The sequence below is a fragment of the Erythrolamprus reginae genome, chromosome 2 (genome assembly GCF_031021105.1).
Source record: "Erythrolamprus reginae isolate rEryReg1 chromosome 2, rEryReg1.hap1, whole genome shotgun sequence".
NCBI classification, from domain to species: Eukaryota; Metazoa; Chordata; class Lepidosauria; order Squamata; family Dipsadidae; genus Erythrolamprus; species Erythrolamprus reginae.
In genome coordinates this window covers 172298970-172317625 of record NC_091951.1, presented here as the reverse complement: position 1 = coordinate 172317625, position 18656 = coordinate 172298970, and the positions used below count along the sequence as shown (strand labels likewise).

General features: G+C 41.3%; 2 protein-coding genes across 3 annotated transcripts in view; one reads left to right on the top strand and one right to left on the bottom strand.

Moving 5' to 3' along the window:
- ATAD5 (ATPase family AAA domain containing 5) overlaps nucleotides 1-9079 on the top strand; it is a 45630-nt gene extending 36551 nt beyond the window's left edge. The window contains exons 18-23 of the mRNA XM_070740440.1: nucleotides 718-782; nucleotides 2798-2963; nucleotides 4162-4337; nucleotides 5629-6455; nucleotides 7525-7689; nucleotides 7861-9079. Of these exons, the coding sequence (XP_070596541.1) occupies nucleotides 718-782; nucleotides 2798-2963; nucleotides 4162-4337; nucleotides 5629-6455; nucleotides 7525-7689; nucleotides 7861-7951 (1490 nt within the window). The 3' untranslated portion in view covers nucleotides 7952-9079. The remainder of the gene's footprint in view (nucleotides 1-717; nucleotides 783-2797; nucleotides 2964-4161; nucleotides 4338-5628; nucleotides 6456-7524; nucleotides 7690-7860) is intronic.
- A 295-nt stretch (nucleotides 9080-9374) lies between these two features.
- TEFM (transcription elongation factor, mitochondrial) lies at nucleotides 9375-17716 on the bottom strand. 2 transcript variants are annotated; one of them, XM_070740442.1, is made up of 4 exons: nucleotides 17576-17716; nucleotides 14401-14828; nucleotides 11998-12144; nucleotides 9375-9901 (listed from the first exon to the last, which is right to left on the bottom strand). In XM_070740442.1, exons 2-4 carry the CDS (start codon nucleotides 14593-14595, stop codon nucleotides 9461-9463), a joined length of 783 nt encoding a protein of 260 aa, XP_070596543.1. In that variant the 5' UTR covers nucleotides 14596-14828; nucleotides 17576-17716; the 3' UTR covers nucleotides 9375-9460. The 2 variants fall into 2 exon arrangements, with proteins under 2 accessions (XP_070596543.1, XP_070596542.1); XM_070740441.1 differs by lacking the exon at nucleotides 17576-17716 and adding an exon at nucleotides 17437-17525.
- Nucleotides 17717-18656: the final 940 nt, after the last annotated feature.

Sequence of the window (18656 nt, the reverse complement as noted above, 5' to 3'; positions counted from 1 at the left end):
AAATGTTAATGTTCTTGAAAGCTGGTTCAGGGAAATAAGCAGTTTGCTGTAGGCTAAATTGACTCTTCAATAATTTCTAATCCATTTTAAATTGATCAGCAAACTGATCTCTTCCTCTGTATCATGAGTCTTAAATGGTCTGTACCCGAAGTGGTACTGTATGGCTAAACAGATAAAGATGGGTATTTTCTTTTTGTATGTTTGGCCAAGTAAGGAAAATTTGAGTGAAAAGGTTGTATATGAAGAACATATTTACTCTGGTAAATGTGCGCTCAAATGGCCTGAGATTTCTATGTATCCTATTTTACCATAGGATACCAATAGCACTTATAGTGCTTTCCAGCCCTTTCTAAGTGGTTTACAGAGTTAGCATATCGGCCCCAACAATCTGGGTCCTCATTTTAATGACCTTGGAAGGATGGAAGGCCAAGTCAAGATCACGGCTCACATGACATAGACAAATGGCTATTACATTATTAACCAGTTATGGCAATGAGCCTTACGCTTTTCCCATTTATTGGGTGCTTGTATTCTTAGTACATTAATAAAGTTCTGTGCTCTCAAACATGCTGAATATTTCTACATAACCACTATAAAGGGGATTTTTTAAATACAGTACTGGCTTTCAAAAAAAAATTCCTATCTGCATTATAAAAAAACAAAAATAATTCCATATGAAAAAATGGTAAAAGCCTTTATTGTGAATCTTTTGTGTAGATCCATTGTTCAGTGAAACGTTTGATGGCTGCTTTGAGCAAATCACTTTCAGGGTACCTTCTTTGGTAAGTTTTTCAATCCTGGAATTCCAGAAATGTTCATTTTAGCTTCTTAGTATGATAAACCTGCATCAGGTAAAACTGTAATTGCAATTTAACGTAACCATTTTATGACAGTTCCCAGGAAATATCATCAATTTAATTAATGTGCAGAAAGACATCATAGATTATTTTTGCAGATAGTCCCCGACTTACGACCATAGTTGAGCCCAAAATTTCTATTGCTAATCAAGACAGTTTTGCCCCATTTTATGACCTTTTTTGACACAGCTATTAAATGAATCACTGCAGTTTTCAGGTACTAACCTGATTGTTAAGTGAATCTGGTTACCCCATTGACTTTGCTTGTCGGACGGTCATAAGAGGGGATCACATGACCCAGGGACACTGCAACCATCATAAATACATGCCAGTTGCCAAATTTTGGTCACACGACTACAGGAAGGTTGCAATGGTCGTAGGTATAAAAAACAATAATGTCACTTTCAGTGCTGTTATTAACTTCAATTGGTTATAAGTTGAGGACTTATTAGTATTTCTGTATTACTAAGGCATACCCTTCCTCAGAAATCTGAATTCTCCAAAGTAGGGTAGAATAATAGGTTTAAAATAGGAAGGTCAAAGGTGCAGTTATTAAATCCTCTGTCCTTTCCTGTGCCACACCCCACAAGACTTTTCCCATTCTAATACTTATTTTATTTATTTATTTATTAATCAGATTTGTATGCCGCCCCTCTCCGCAAACTCGGGGCGGCTCACAGCAGTAATAGTACAATGTAAACAAATCTAATATTTAAGTTTAAGTTAATTTAAAACCCTAATTTAAAAACCAATCATACATGCTAGCATACCATGCATAAATTTTATAAGCCTAGGGGGAGGGAAAGTATCAATTCCCCCATGCCTGACGACAGAGGTGGGTTTTAAGGAGCTTACGAAAAGCAAGAAGGGTGGGGGCAACTCTGATATCCGGGGGGAGTTGGTTCCAAAGGGTCGGGGCCGCCACAAAGAAGGCTCTTCCCCTGGGTCCCGCCAAACAACATTGTTTAGTTGACAGGACCCGGAGAAGGCCAACTCTGTGGGACCTAACTGGTCGCTGGGATTTGTGCGGCCGAAGGCGGTCCCGGAGATATCCTGGTCCGGTGCCATGAAGGGCTTTATAGGTCATAACCAACACTTTGAATTGTGACCGGAAACTGATCGGCAACCAATGCAGACTACGGAGTGTTGGTGGAGCGCCCATGATAGCTCTCGCAGCTGCATTCTGCACAATCTGAAGTTTCCGAACACTTTTCAAACGTAGCCCCATGTAGAGAGCATTACAATAGTCGAGCCTCGAGGTGATGAGGGCATGAGTGACTGTGAGCAGTGCCAATTATATTTTCCCTACAAGATTTCTCTACTGTGCATTGGCTTTCTCACATCATATCCTTTCATATTTTCTGTTGCATTTTCCTCTGACGTTTCTTCATTTTTGGGACAAAGAGCTCTAATCTTCCAGCTTTTCACACTGTTAGGCTTTATTTTTAAAGTTGGTACTACAGAATTGCACAATAAACTAATACGATAGATATAAAATAAAGACAGAGGTTACATTACAGAAGATATTTATTAGGTGGCCCTCAGCTTACTGGTTAAAACAAAAACAAAAACAAAACCCCTAATACTCCACTGCTTTAAAAGTCTTTCTGGGTTGGTTTTCCAGATGAAAGCCAGCTTTTGTGCTATGAAATTTGTATTTATCTGCATTGTAATATTCAGCATTCTACATATTATTAATGTTCCAATTTTTCATTATAATTCTATCTATTGCATAAGGATTTAAAAACACCGCATTTTGTAACAAGATTGTTAATTATAGAAACGTGGAAATGAACATCAAACATCACTTTCCAATTGGCTTAATATCTATTTTTAACAACACAGGCAAATAAATATAATTTGTAGTCTTGGGATAGAGCATTCTTTCATGTATTTACTAAAGGCAAGTGTTGTCAATCTTTTCATCTGTTTGTATTTAGATAAATGTGGCTAGCTATCTGCAAGTTCTGTGTTTGGCTGAGAATTTAAGAACCGATATCAGAGACTTTACTGCCTTGTTAACTGTGAACAACTGTGACATCAGGCAGAGTATTCTATACTTACAGTTTTGGGTCCAGAGCGGTGGTGGTTACTTGAAAGAAAAAGGTATGGCAGTCTATCATAATTACACCTCATTTAAAACTGAATGGAACTTAAGTCTTTTGCTTTGCCTAGACCAGATTAAGTGAAGAGGAATTATCTTGGTCTGCATATGAAATATACTATAGTTAAAAGTACTTTTAACATTATTATATTATTTATTATCTTGTGGGGGCCACAATACTAGCTGCCCTTGGGCCATGGGATGGACACACGTGGTTTTATGTTTAAACACATAGTATCAAATTCCAATACAAAGTGAAGTTATGGTGGCACAGTGGTTTTCAGTATTGCAGGCTAGTTCTGCTGACCACCAGCAGTTTGATTCTCACTGGCTCAACATTGACTCAGCCTTCCATCCTTCCAAGGTCAGTAAAATGGGGACCCATGTTGGTAGGGACAATATGCTGACCCTGTAAACTGCTTACAGAGGGCTGAAAAGCACTGTAAAGTGGTATGCAAGTCTAAGAGCTATTGCTATATATAAGACACAAGTTACTATGTTGGCCTCTAAACAGATTATGACAAAAAGCAAAGCTCAGGGAATAGAATGAGGTTTGTAAAAACATGACAGTGTAAATATGGGATGGAACACAGATGAAATCCAGTAGGTTCTGACAAGTTCTGGAGAACCGTTGGACATTTTGGAGAGCCGCTAGTGGAAATTTTGAGTAGTTTTGAGAACTGGCTAGCCCCAGACTGGGGGGAGAGTGGAGATTTTGCAATATCCTTTCCCTGCCATGCCCACCAAGCCACACCATGTCCACAGAACGGGTAGTAAAAAAAAAAAAATGGATTTCACCACTGGGATGGAATTACTAATATATAACCAAACCGGAAGAATAGAATTCTAGCCAATGGCCATTTGTAGCAATAAATCTGAGGGCCGGATTATTCCTTGTGTGGATTGGTTGAATGTACTATCTGATTACAATTCTAGTAGTAATTTGGTGGTAGAGATAGAATTTCATTTGTAGCCATCCCATAAAGCCTGCAAACCACCCAGCCCCCTCCAGTTCCTTCAGGATCTGTCCCCAGAAAGTTTTCCAAAATCAAGAAGTCAAAACACATCTTTTACTGAGCTCTGAGATACTTGTGATCCCATAGTTAGGTGAGGTCAGATATACCCGTGTTTCTAGAATTTGAAATAAATTGGTGGTCTTTTGCTGCGCTCAGTATTGAAGTACAAAACTCTTTTGTACAGGAAACAGGACAGAAACCAATGTGCAACAGAACGTTTCCATCAACAAATCAACGGGCTCAAATTCAAAGCAACCTATTCTTGAGAATATTCAAAAATGTAGTACTGGCTGCACTGAAAATCTTCTTGGACTTAAGAACATATTTTTGCCTTCGGAAGATTTGTTCTCATTTCTTAAGGTACATTTACTAAAACATTTTAACAAGAAATGAACCTTCAGTGAAATGTTGCAAAGGTGGATGTTGCTAGGCCCATCCATTTGGTCTCCTGTGTCCTCAGATTTATTTTTCCTCAGCTGTATTACATGATTAGTGAACAAGAGAGCCTCACTGGACTTAGGGCTTTTTAAAGAAAGCTGTTACATGAGTCACGACAGTTGTTAAGGTAGTAAAATGATTCTTACGTGAGTCTGGCTTCTCTATTGATTTTGCTTGTCAGAAGGTCGCAAAAGGGGATTACATGACCCCAAGACATTGCGACTGCCTCATAAATGTGAGTCAATTGCCAAGGGTTCAAATTTTGATCACATGACTGTTCTGTCGGGCTCTCTGGTAGACTCCTCCCAAAAATTCACAGGGACAAATTTCAGACACACACACGTTTGAAAATTCAAAACAATGTTCTTTATAATGAAAATTCACTTAAACCAAGCCCTCTTTTGGTATAGCAAAGAGCATTCATCTCCAACCAAACTGGTAATTTGTACAAGTCCCTTATCAGTTCTGTGATACTTAGCTTGCAGCTGTGAGGCAATTCACAGTCCTTCTTTCACAAAGTGAAACACACTTTGCTCTGGTTTAGTTTCAAAGCGGGGAAAAATCAGCACACAAAAGGTCAAAGTCAGTAAAGCAGTCACAAAACACAAGGATCAGATAATCCTCCACAATGGCCAAACCCACAGGCTGCTATTTATAGCAGCCTCACTAATTACCACAGTCCCACCCAACCACAGGTGGCCTCATTTTCTTTGATAATAATCTCTCAGTTATTGTTGCCTATGCATCGCTCTCCCCATGCGTGGCTGTATCATTAACTCTTGTTCTGAATCCAAGGAGGAGCTAGATAATTGATCTCCTTCTGAGCTGACTGCCACACTGTCCTCCCTGTCACTCATGTCTTCTTGGTCAGAGGAGCCTTCATCAGCAGATTCCACCAGGGGCAAAACAGGCCTGCAGCATGTAGATGTCTCCCCCACATCCACAGTCCTTGGGGCAGGAGCTGGGCCAGAGCTAACCACAACACATGACCATGGAGATTCTGCAACAATCGTTTTTAAGACAGAAGTTATAACAAACTTAATTTTACAGAGTTAAGCAACCACATTTGAAAATTACTTTTTAAAAGCACAAAATGTCCTTTTCCAACAGATTTCGTGTATCTGATTTTATTAACTATTTATGGCATGATGTAAAACCTTTACAATCAAATCTCCTTTTTATTAATGATAATGTAGTAATGATTTCTCTACAGCGTAAAATCAGAACGAAAGAAGATTGGAATAAACTGATACACCTGCTCACAGAATTCCAGATGAGGAATACAGACTTTACTTACAGCAACCTTGAAATCATCTCATCGTTGCCTCTTAATATAATTCCAGAAGCAATTGAAACAGCCAGTCCTGCGTGTAGCTTTATTGCAGAAAAGGCTTCAAGTAGTACGTGCATTGAGATTGACTGCTTAGAGGGAGCCCCTCCTGTGAAAAAGGCTAAACAATCAAAATGTCCGAAAAAACTGACTGCATTGGATGATAGTGATTTATTTGAAAGTGGGTTAAATTACTCTGGGTTTGTTACATTGTCACCTGACAGAAGCACTTCATACTTAGAAGAAACAGGCCCCGCAGAACCTATGAATGTTGGCACAGGTTCACCAAAGGATGGGACATCTATCCGTGCAAAAGATTCAGTATTGGTATCCCAGTGTTTAAATTCCTTAACTGAATACCTGGACAATATTTCTTTCTTGGATTGTCATTTCTCTGAACCCACTCAGGCATCAAAGCAGGCCGGTAAATATGGAGATTTTATTTGGACTAAGGGGAAGATAAAAAACGGTCTCTCTGACGAATTTAGTGTGGAGTACACTGACTGGTGGAGTTCTCAAAGCACTAACGAACTGAAAGCAACAATGGAGGCACTAAGTTTTAACAAATGCTCTAAGAACATTTCAAAAATCATGGAAAGTTGCTTGAACTCTAATAAAACTCTTGGGAAGAATGAATTTGAAGGACTCGCTCTCCATGTTTCAAAGGAACGAGTTGATTTATACTTTGGCCAGTCAGCAGCAGATTCCAGGTAAAGTCAAAACCTTTTCCTAGGTTTTACAGTATGAAATGGGGAAAAAGAGCGTCGTTAGCATATAAAGCAGAAGCCCTAAAAAGAACAGAACTTATATTATTTTGATTAAGGCCTGGATATTAATTTATCTTGCTGACTTTGAAACTGAAGACAACGAAGGCAGAGCCTGTCACATCGTCACATTAATTTATAAGGTGGAATAAGAATAGTTTTATCAACAGAATTATTGTAGAAGTAAATGTCTTTAATAGGGGAGAAAATTTACTAAAAGAATAGTAGATGCTTGGAACAAACTTCCAGCAGACGTGGTTGGTAAATCCACAGTAACTGAATTTAAACAGATATTCAGATAAACTGAATTTAAAAGATAAAATACAGGAAATAGTATAAGGGCAGACTAGATGGGCCATGAGGTCTTTTTCTGCCGTCAATCTTCTATGTTTCTAAAAACTTTATACTCATCCAAGCCGCTGCTCTTTATATTATGCCTAACTTAAAGGGACGTGGTGGCTCAGTGCCCAAGACGCTGAGCTTGCCGATGAGAAAGGTCGGTAGTTTGGCTCCTATTACATGTCCCAGCTTCTGCCAGCCTAGCAGTTCGAAAGTACATTAAAAAATGCAAGTAGAAAAATAGGGACCATCTTTGGTGGGAGGGTAACAGGGTTCAGTGGACCTTTGGCATTTAGTCATGCCGGGCATATGACCAAGGAGACGTCTTCAGATAGCGCTGGCTCTTCAGCTTTGAAACGGAGATGAACACCGTCCCCTAGAGTCAGGAACAATTCGCCCATGCGAGGGGAACCTTTACCTTTTAATTTAACTTAAGGGTTTAGAAGTAGTAAAATGAGAATAGAAGATTTAGCGTTATTCATTTGTATGTCTTTTACATCTAATATTCAGTTTTATTCTCTGCTTATTACATGATTCCTGAGACTTTCATTTTTAAAAAAGGATACTTCAGCTTTCTTAAACATTACAAGGAAAAAATTAGAAAACTTAAGATGTTAATTCAGCAATCTGCTGAATCACTTCTAAAAATATACTATGTACTTTCTTTTTTTTACAGTGTTCATTATAATTCACAGAAGAGGATAGAATTAATTAAAAATGTGTTTTCCAGTACACCTTTAAGTCTTAATAGCAAACAAGCCAGTGTTACGGAATATCTGCCGATTCTCCGCAACATTTGTAAATCAGAGAAACAGAAACAACAGGGGAAGACAAAAAGGAGGTAAATTCAAAAGGATTACTTTCTGGTGAGGTCTAATACCACGCATGTATGTATCTGAGTTACAGACAAAATATAAAATTATAAAGTAATCTGGTTTAAAATGATCAAGAAGTTTTCATCTTGATACTGAAACTAAACTATTATTTCTCCTCCCCTCCCACCCCCAAACAGATTTCTCCACTACCTGGAAGGAATTCATCTTCCCAAAGAAATTTTGAACAGCCTGGCAGCTGACTTTCCTTTAAAAAGTGGCCAAGAATAACATTGTAAATAGAAATGTATATTCAAAAGACGATTATATTTTTAATCTATTTATGAAGGATGCAGATATTCCAACTAGTTCCGTGATGGTGAACCTACAGCATGCGTGACACAGGGGGCATGCAGAAACCTCTCTGTAAGTATGCGAGCAGTTGCCCAGCTCAGCCCCATTGCGCATACCTCCCGCCTGTCAGATGATTTTCGGGTACCCATCGCACATGTGCGGAGGGCGGGCCATATCTCCAGGCTGTGGGGGCTGTCCTTGAGCCTCTGGGAGGGCGAAAACAGCCTCCCCCCCAGGCTCCAGAGAGGGTGGTGGAATGCGAGGAGGATCACATGGACATCTGCGGGGCTGGGGCACACAGGGATGTCATGCCCGGATTGCATTATGGGTGCCAGGGCATGCTTTTGGCACACAGTGAGAAAAAGGTTAGCCATCACTGAACAAGTTACTTCCAGGTCACCCTTTAATTTGTATAAACAATAGATCAATTCAAATGGATACTTTAAAAAAAAGCTTTAAGCTTATCAGTACAATCAGATGATTGACTTGAAAAAGATATGGCTTTCTAGTGTTAGTAAACATCTGAGTACCAGAAAGCCACATCTTTTTCAAGTCAATCAGTTGATGTAGTGTTAAACTTTTAAAAAGCATCTATTTGAATTGACTTAACAGATCCAGATTAGCCAAATGTTAACAGGTGTCACTCAGCAATTTACCCTACTTTAGATTGAAGGGGTTGGTGTGTTCGGTGCATCTGCAAACAGGCAGACCTGTAGATTTGTCTCTAGCAGGCAAAGCCTATAAGGGAAAACAGTGAATTTTGTAAATCCCATTGTTATATTAACAGCTCTTTGCAGCTTTCTGCATTTCTGTACATCTTTTTATACTATTTTATTATTGTACCGACACTTGTTTTTTTAAGAGTTTCTATCCCTGCAATAAAGTGAAATATCTGGAAGGAAGGGTGTAACTTTTTATACAGTGATTTTGTGATGTAAAAATGCAAACTTTGGGCTCCCCTACTCATTTCTCCATAGATAATTCCCATGTTCCTTGTACTACTTTTAATCCTAATAATGAAGGTTGTTCAGATCAGAATAAAAGAAAGTATTATTTACTTCGTAACTCGTGATGTCGATTGCATGTCAGTTGACCAAGTGGGGAAATAATGATTAAAATCATTGTTATGTTTTTTAGAAAAACAACTCTTGGTAACAAGAGGTAAATCACTTAACATCTTCTACCAATCATACAATATGACTGGAACATTTGGTAGGTTATTTATTACTTGTCGCTGATCCAAAATATGTTATTTATATAATTCTTTCATCTTGAATGTGTTCAATTCTCATCTAAAATTAGAGAATGTTAAGATAGATTCCCCAGAACAGGAAATAATTTTGACACTAACACCTGAAGATTATTTCAACTTTTGTAATGTTACATCCAATGTCACAGATCTATTGTACAATCCATAAGTCGCATAATCGTGAATTTATTTGATTCTTAAATCATTTCATCGGTGTCCAATACCAGAAGTTCGTAAAAAGCTATTGCCTGCAATAGTGAATCACATAGTTCCTCCTCTCTTTTCCATGAATTACCTGACACTATATGCATATGCTTGGCAACTACACTGTTTGCAAAGCTCACACGGGATGTTTGTGTAGTAGAGTCCAACAGAAACTGTTTTACAAGGTCCACTCCACTAATTCGTGACTCTCCCATCATCAGCCCAAAATATCTGCCTACAACGTTCCGGCCGATGCTGAGTACTTGAGGTTGTCCATCCTCTCCAAAATGTTTTTGCAATAATGCATAAAGTACAGCTTCCATTACACGAAGATGCAACGTTACTGGAAACAAGCCGGCATTTGAGAGAGGAAGTCCAATTTTTTCCAAAACATAAAAGTCTGCTTCAGGAATCTTGGATATTATAGTAGACACCTGAAACAAACAAGTATAAATCAGTTTTATCAAACTCAAATTATGCCCCACAGATCCTAAAATATGCATTGGTTATACAGTGGTACCTCATGATACGAACCCCTCGTCTTACTAACAACCCGAGATACGAACCCGGGGTTCAGAAAAATTTTGCCTCTTCTTACGAACTTGTTTCTTCTTACGAACCTGCCGCCGCCGCCGAGAAGCCCCGCCACACTGCTGTCGCTTTTTGAAACAGCCAGGGGGCTTCAGAGCGTCCTCCAGAACCCTAACGCCAAACTCGAACTTCCCGGTTCGGCGTTCGGGAGGCCTCCGAGAAGCCCCCCGGCTGTTTTAAAAGGTGACAGCCGGGCGGCGGGGCTTCCCAGTGGCCTCCCAAACGCCGAACCCGGAAGTTCGGCACAAGTTCGGGTTCGGGAGGCCGCTGGGAAGCCCCGCCGCCCGGCTGTCACCTTCTAAAACAGCCGGGGGGCTTCCCAGCAGCCTCCTAAACCCGAACTTCTGGGTTCGGCGTTTGGGAGGCCACTGAGAAGCCCCCCGGCTGTTTTAAAAGATGATAGCCGGGCGGCGGGGCTTCCCAGCGGCCTCCTGAACCCAAACTTGTGCCGAACTTCGGGGTTCGGGAGGCCGCCGAGAAGCCCCGCCGCCCAGCTGTCACCTTTTAAAACAGCCGGGGGGCTTCTCGGCGGCCTCCCAAACGCCGAACGTTCGGGTTTGGCGTTCGGCGTTCGGGAGGCTGCTGGGAAGCCCTCCGGCTATTTTAGAAGGTGACAGCCGGCGGCGGCGTTTTTTTTCCTTGTTCCACGGATTAATTGACTTTACATTGTTTTCTATGGGAAACAATGTTTCCTCTTACGAACTTTTCGTCTTACGAACCTCCCCCAGGAATCAATTAGATTCGTAAGACGAGGTATTACTGTATTAATCTAGAAATGTATGTAAAAGCAGTTTTGATTGAGTAATGCAAATTCATAGGTACAGAATGGATTGGGTCCTTCAAAAACGTCCTCTAGAGTAGTGTTTCCCAACCATGGCAACTTGAAGAGATCTGGACTTCAACTTCCAGAATTCCCCAGCCCTTCACTGCACTGGAGGCTACTTTTATGCATGTCCCTGCAAAAAGGTAATGAGCATTCTAGAACAGATTCCCAACCCCCAGGCCAATGATGGCAAACCTATGGCAAGGGTGCCACAGGTGGCACACGGAGCCACATTTGCTGGCACGTGAGCCGTTGCCCTAGTTCAGCTCCAACGTGCATGTGTGTGCCGGCCAGCTGATTTTTGGCTCGCACAGAGGCTCTGGAGGGTATTTTTGGCTTCCAGGGAGCCTGGGGGTGGGGTGGGGAGAATGTTTTTACCCTCCTCCGGCTCCAGGGAAGCCTTTGGAGCCAGGGGAGGGTGAAACACAAACCTACTGGGCCCACCAGAAGTTGGGAAACAAGCCGTTTCTGGCCCCCCGAGGGCCGGGGGGGGCAAAACCTTTTGCCTTTTCTGGGCATTGAATTATGGGTGGGCACTCGTGCCCACACAATAGTGTTTGTGCACAGTCTTTCGGCACCCAAAGAAAAAAAGGTTTGCCATCACTACCCTCGGCCGTGGCCTAGTACTGGGCCGAGAAAGCGGCCAGCAAGTGGGCACAAATTTCTATTTGCACAAGCAAGTATGCGTGCAAAACTGCCTCCTCTCCCCTGCCACTCGTTCTGTAGAGCCAGAAAGGTTGGGGACCACTGCTCTAGACCAAAGGTGGGCGATGGGGGGGGAAAAACCCTGGCAATATAGTCCCATGTATAATACATGCCCATGGAATTATTAGAACTACAGGTAGTTCTTGATGTACAACCACAATGGAGGCCAATTATTTTGTTGCTAAGCAAGATGGTTGTTAAGTGAGTTCTGCTCCATTTTCCAACCTTTCTTGCCACAGTTAAGAGAATCTTTGCAGTGATTATCAGAGGCCAATTCTATAAGACTGTGGGTGGCTATGACTGACATCGTGAGTTCATATGTGTGACATACAGGCCTCCCAGCTGCTGTAAAGGTGTAACACTTCAAGAAGGAAAAAGGGTATCCCACCAAGGCAAGATAAGATGGCTTACTGTATCAAAGTACGTTGCTGGCGTGAATGTATCTTCCTTAGGTCTGTAGTTTTGCAAATGCCAGTCGTGCACAACCAAATCTCGGCTAACATGAGCCCATGAAATCTTTTGCACGCCAAGAACAATAGATACAATACTGTTAGCAGTCTGAATGGGAAAATGAAAAAAAGAGTTATTGGCATGAAAACCTGCCAAGGTTTTCTGGTGCAAGTAAAAGTACAAGAAGTCCACAATTGAGCCCAAAATTTCTGTTGCTAAGCCAGAGTTTTTTTAAGCAAGATTTGTCCCATTTTACAATTTTTCTTGCCATGAGGGTTAAGTGAATCACTGCAGTTGTTAAGCTAGAAACACAGCTGTAAAGCAATGCTAGCTTCCCCAATGACTTTGCTTATCAGAAGGTCGTATAAGATGATCGATCACGTGTACCCTGGGACACTGCAAGCCGTCATAAACACATGTCCAAATTTTGCTCACATGAGGGTGGGAATGTTACAATAGTCATAAATGTGGAAAAACACTTTCCTAAGCCACTTTTTTGCTGCCATTGTAACTTCAAACAGTTATTAAAGGAAAGGTTGTAAGTCGAGGACTATCTGCATTTCTTTTCCTCCACTTACTAGAGAACAAGAAATTGCTACAGAACTTAGGTAGAAGAATTCTTGGAACAGCATGCATTTATTTGGATTTTTAAAAAATACAAAGCAAAGGCAGGATGGTTATTAATCTTCAAGGCATATGAATCCCTGTGATGGTCATCAATCATAAACTCAGGTGGTTGAGAACTTCCAATGCCTTAAAATCAAGTGTACCAAGACAAATTCCTTGTGTGTCCAATCACACTTGGCCAATAAAATTCTATTCTATTCTATTCTATTTATTTAGCCATACTACTTTGCACACCACTTGATATAGCACCCCCTAACCCTGTCCACTCCCAAGCTGCAAGTATCACTCCTACAGTCCCCAACCTGAAGGACTAGCTGCAAATCAGGAGACAAGATCCAGTACTGTACGTTTGAGGAATTTTTGCAACAGTTGGCTTATATATCAAATAAGGTATTTCTGAAACTGACATGTAAATATTTATTAAGGCAGAAGGATCTGCTGAAAAGACCTAAAAACAGTCATATTTTTGTAAACAGGTCAGTCAAAAATTCCCTAAATAAATACATTTATTAAAGTACTCTTAATTATTCTAAAATAGCTGTGTCCCTATCATTTCATATAATTTTGCCAAACACTCTACTAAGATGCAAAAGGCCATATTAAGGTAAGGAAGGCAGAGTAACTTCTAATTTAGATTTTTTTTTTCTTAACCTTCATACCTTTAATTGAAGACTACTGTAAATCTGATATGCATTCTGGTAATTTTTGATTTACAATTTCAAGCATTTAGCAGTGTTAGGAGTTATTTTACCAGCAGGCAAGGAAAACTGGCAATGTTAAGTAGAACTTGCTAAGGAGAGCGCTTGAGAATCCTCCTTGCAAAATAAATGGTTTTGGCTTTCAGCATCTGTCAAGGAATTTAAAACTTTCTTAATAAGCCCTTCTACCCTAACATTTTTTAAATGTGTTCATTTGTTATTTAAAGGCTTCCTACTCACCACTGTGAATTACAGAGCTTTTCTTATCACGCTGAACCCCTTTTCAGTTACCAACCTACCTCAAAATGCAAAATAATTCACAAATGATTTTTGCAACAGTCAAGTCTGTTTGAGTCTCCACTGTTCTCTCCCCATGGAAATAAAGTCATACTACTACAATGATTAATGTTCAATTATTAAACTTTGGAATACTGTGTTCAGTTCTGGAGACCTCACCTACAAAAAGATATTGACAAAATTGAACGGGTCCAAAGACGGGCTACAAGAATGGTGGAAGGTCTTAAGTATAAAACGTATCAGGAAAGACTTCATGAACTCAATCTGTATAGTCTGGAGGACAGAAGGAAAAGGGGGGACATGATCGAAACATTTAAATATATTAAAGGGTTAAATAAGGTCCAGGAGGGAAGTGTTTTTAATAGGAAAGTGAACACAAGAACAAGGGGACACAATCTGAGGTTAGTTGGGGGAAAGATCAAAAGCAACATGAGAAAATATTATTTTACTGAAAGAGTAGTAGATCCTTGGAACAAACTTCCAGCAGACGTGGTAGATAAATCCACAGTAACTGAATTTAAACTTGCCTGGGATAAACATATATCCATCCTAAGATAAAATACAGAAAATAGTATAAGGGCAGACTAGATGGATCATGGGGTCTTTTTCTGCCGTCAGACTTCTATGTTTCTATGTTTCTATGGAAAGGCAGCTACATTTAAAGAGCAGCTCTCAATTACACAAAAATAATCTCTAAATTAGGTTGTGGGGGAAACACCAAAACCTGTTAAAAAAATCGTACCTTCAACCTGTTTTTTTCAATTGGAGGACTGATGTATTTCCTAGCAGAAATAGAATTATATGTTTTTTTCTCTTCTTTTTCTAGAGGGGTGAGAATAAAGTTGCATACTTTGACTGCTGTTTTATACTGAAAAGAAGGTACTTGCAGTAAACTTTGTAATTCCTGAAAGGGCCCATGGTTGTTTCTATACTCCATTATATTAAGAGACTTTTTCCCTCGCAATAATTTAACTGCAGAAAGTTCTTCTTCAGATGCTGAATTGAGGAACTGCAAAATGACAGATTGTTGTTCAGAAGAAAACAAGGCATCTATTGCATCTTTTGCTTCAGTTCCTGGTGGAGAAATCTGTTTCCTGGCACATGTAGTTTTCTTATAATACCGAAGACCTTGAGATAAAGGAAGAAGAACCTGAAGGAAGCATCTCCTTCCTGAAAATTAAGAGTAGATTTCAATCATTCCACTAGAATCAGTAACAACATTAGTCCAAGCATTTACTGATGAAGCCAGTTTCCTACCCTGTTTCCCCGATAGTAAGACACCCCCGATTGTAAGACGTATCGGGGGTTTCAGGGGGGTCGGCTAATATAAGCCGTACCCCGAAAGTAAGACATATGTCTTACTTTCGGGGAAACACGGGGGTATTGCCGGGGGGGGGAGCCCGATGACGTCGCTTGCAAGCTCCCTGCGCACCCCTCGCCTTCGCCTCGCTGCGGCGCCACCGCCTCTTCCCCGGCTTGGCAAAGCGAAGGATGGCGCTGGTCCGAAGCGAGCCGAGCGGGCGGCGGCTTGCAGCGAAGGCGCTCGTCCCAGCAACCGAGTCTTGCCGAGGCTCGGCTGCAAGCGGCCAGCGAGGCCGACCAGCTCCGAGGCGAGCGGCCAGAGCTGCGCCCTCCTTCGCCCGCCTCCTTTCCAGCAGGCAGGTGGGGCTGCCCAACTGCGCAGAGCGGCTCCTCCCCTCCAGACACACGCTTCCCCGACACGCGTCTGTGGCTCCACGCGTGCACGCCGCTTGGAGCCCTGAGGTTGAACTTGGAAAAGGGCTCACGAGGCTCCTGTCCTGCGGCTGCCCTTCTGGACTCTGGGGAGATGCCTTCGGGAACGCGACCCTTTCAATTTTTTTCCAATGTAAGACATACCCCGAAAGTGAGACGTAGTGGGGCTTTTGGGGGTAAAAAGAAAGTAAGACACTGTCTTACTTTCGGGGAAACACGGTAGTTAGATCTACTAAAAAGGCTAAGGCGCTTTTCTCAGTTCATACTGAGAAGAATACTTTGCTCCCAGGTAATGAATATATTTGGTTTGAGAGATTCACATAATATGCTATGTGCACATGTGCTTCAAATCATACTTTGCCCTTTAATTTAGATCTCTGCTCAGCTGTATGCTCAAAATACCTCAAAATGAATGCAAATGTAAAAGTTAACAGTGTAAGTGATCGGGATGGTTTTGGGGGAACATTTATCCATCCTTACTGATCCTATGAAGGAACAAGAATTTTACAAGCCTCTAGCTTCTTCCCAGCATGAGTGAATGTACCAGAGAAAAACTACTCTAGCAATTTGCTCCATTCTCATTGCTAATTTTTTTTTTAAAATCCTGCCTAACATCTGGTTGGAGAGAGTCTGGTGCCTCGCCCACTAAAGTCTAGAGACCAAATACATTGACTTTCTCCAAGGGTGTCCTCTGGTTGTGATGGATTACAAATTGTTTCCTGATTGCTTATTTGTACAATCATTAAGTGTTGTACCCAGTGGTACAACTAGCTACTAGCCGGAATGCTAAATTGTGCTTGCCACCGTGGCTCAGAAGTGCTTGGGGGGCCAGCACGATTTTGCTTCTGCACCTGTGGAGGTAGCAAGACCTGTGTTTTGGCATGTGCAGAAGCAAATAAAACCTCGCCAAAACACGGGCGCACCTGCGGCTCTGTGCACAATTTTGCTACCTCCACAGGTGCAGAAGCAAAATTGCGCTGGCCCCCTAAGCACTTACGAGCCATGGCGGCGAGCACAATTTAGCGTTCCAGCTAGTAGGCCACCGCTGATTCTTGACATGTATATTTTATTTTATGTACATTGAGAGTATATGCACCAATGACAAATTCCTTGTGTGACCAGTCACACATGGCCAATAAAGAATTCTATTCTATTCTATATAATAATAATAATAATAATAATAATAATAATAATAATAATAATAATAATAATAAGATTTGTATGCCGCCCCTCTCCAAAGACTCAGGGCGGTTCACAACATAATAGCAATACAATATAAATACAAATCTAATGTTAAAAACCTTAAAAAACTAATTTAAAATACATTGTTATAAAAACTTATCTGCTACACAATCATACACACTCATTGTTTCCTGCCTGTTTATTTGTACCCTGTGACAATCATTAAGTGTTGTACCTCATGATTCTTGACAAATGTATATTTGTCAATAGTCTTCGGAGAGGGGGGGGCATACAAATCTAACAAAGTGTCCAATCACACTTGGCCGATAAAGAATTCTATTTCTATTCCAAATAACAGCAATACAATATAAATACAAATCGACGCGGTAAGTTGAAAAAAACAACCTGGGAGATCTCCATTTCTTTCCTGGGCTCGCTGTATATCTTACAAGCGTTCCATTAAGAGGGGAAGGTGCTAATCCCGCTGCCTGCGTGCAAATGCACGACCGGTGTCACCACCACTCTTGTCTATCTAACCCAGCGGTAGGCAAAATTGGCTCTTCTATGATTTCTGGACTTCAACTCCCAGAATTCTTGAGGCAATCATGCTAGCTCAGGAATTCTGGGAGTTGAAGTCCACATTTCATAGAAGAGCCAACTTTGCCCGGATCTAATCAATATTACTTAAGAGTTCTCAGGCGGCAGCAAAGGACAAAATGTTTTCTTTTCTGATCGCTGAGGCTTGGTGACACTCGCTTTATAAGGCGAGCCCTCTGCAAAAAAAAACCCCGTCCCTCCGCCAGCGACGCCTGCAAAAACGGCCGCTCGAAGGGCAGCCGCTTCCCCGACGCCGCCTCCTTACCGCCCCAGAAGAGTCCGGGAAGGCGCTTCAGACTCATCCTCGTCTCCTTCTAACCGGTGCTACGCGTTTTTTCTTCCTCCGCCCCCCGCCCCCCCCCCCCCCCGTATCCTGTTTGCCTGGTTCCCCAAAAATAAAATACCGGCTCCACTGAAAGTTCGCTTGGATAGTTCCGGCCCCAGCGGGGAAAGGCTTCGGTAATCTCTCTTTCTCTTGTCAGATTGTATGAGGAAGGGGCTACGCAAATCCCTCGAAAGAGGGGCTTCGGAGCAAAGGCTCTGCGGAAAGCAACTCTTCCCGTCCCCCAGTCCTTAAATGGCTGGGAAACAAGGAGCCGAGATGGCCCGGAGTAACTTGAGAAACCTGACTAAAGACACGGTCCCTTGGACCAGAACTGGCTGAGGAATTCTGGGAGTTGAAGTCCACAAGTCTTAAAACCGCCAAGGTTGGAGACCCCTGCCTTGGACAATGTAACAAGAGGATGTGTTTTTCTTTTGTCCTTCCACACCTTATCTTATCTTTCTGAGGACTGGAACTTGTCTACTTTATTCCTACATTTGTATACTGCTCAAAAATATAAAGGTAACATTCAAATAACACATCCTATATTGGAATGAATGAAATATTATCATTGAGTACTTGGAAGTTATATTCTGTTGTTTAAGTGTTCCCTTTATTTTTTTGGAGCAGTGTATAAAGCTTTTTCCCCTCAGGCTGGGTCTTCACATCTTTGCTGAAACAATGCCTGTGTCTGCTAAGTCCTATTGCTAAAAAGGGCAATTGTAATGTTTGTGACTCCCTGGTGTGTTTCCCACTTAAGCCCTGCAAGCCTGCCTGCAAGTAATAAATTATAGGCTTCAAAGGCCATTTGCCCAGCATCAAATATATATTAAAATGCAATGTGATCTAACAAAAGGGAAAGGGAATAATATAAGGATAAAGTTGCAAAGTGAACAAAATACATAAAACAAGCATATAATAAAGGTGACCCCCCACCTTTTTCCTACAACAGAGACAATTTTATTTGTTTGTATACCAACTTTATTATTTTACAAATAAGGTGGCAAACATAACCAACACATCTTCCTTTTCCTATTTTCCCAACAACCTGGTAAATTGGCTTGAGCCGAGAGAAAGCGACTAGCCCAAAGTCACCCAACTGCCTTCCATGGCTCAGACAGGACTTGAACTCAGGATATCCCATTTTCTAGTCTGGTGCCTTC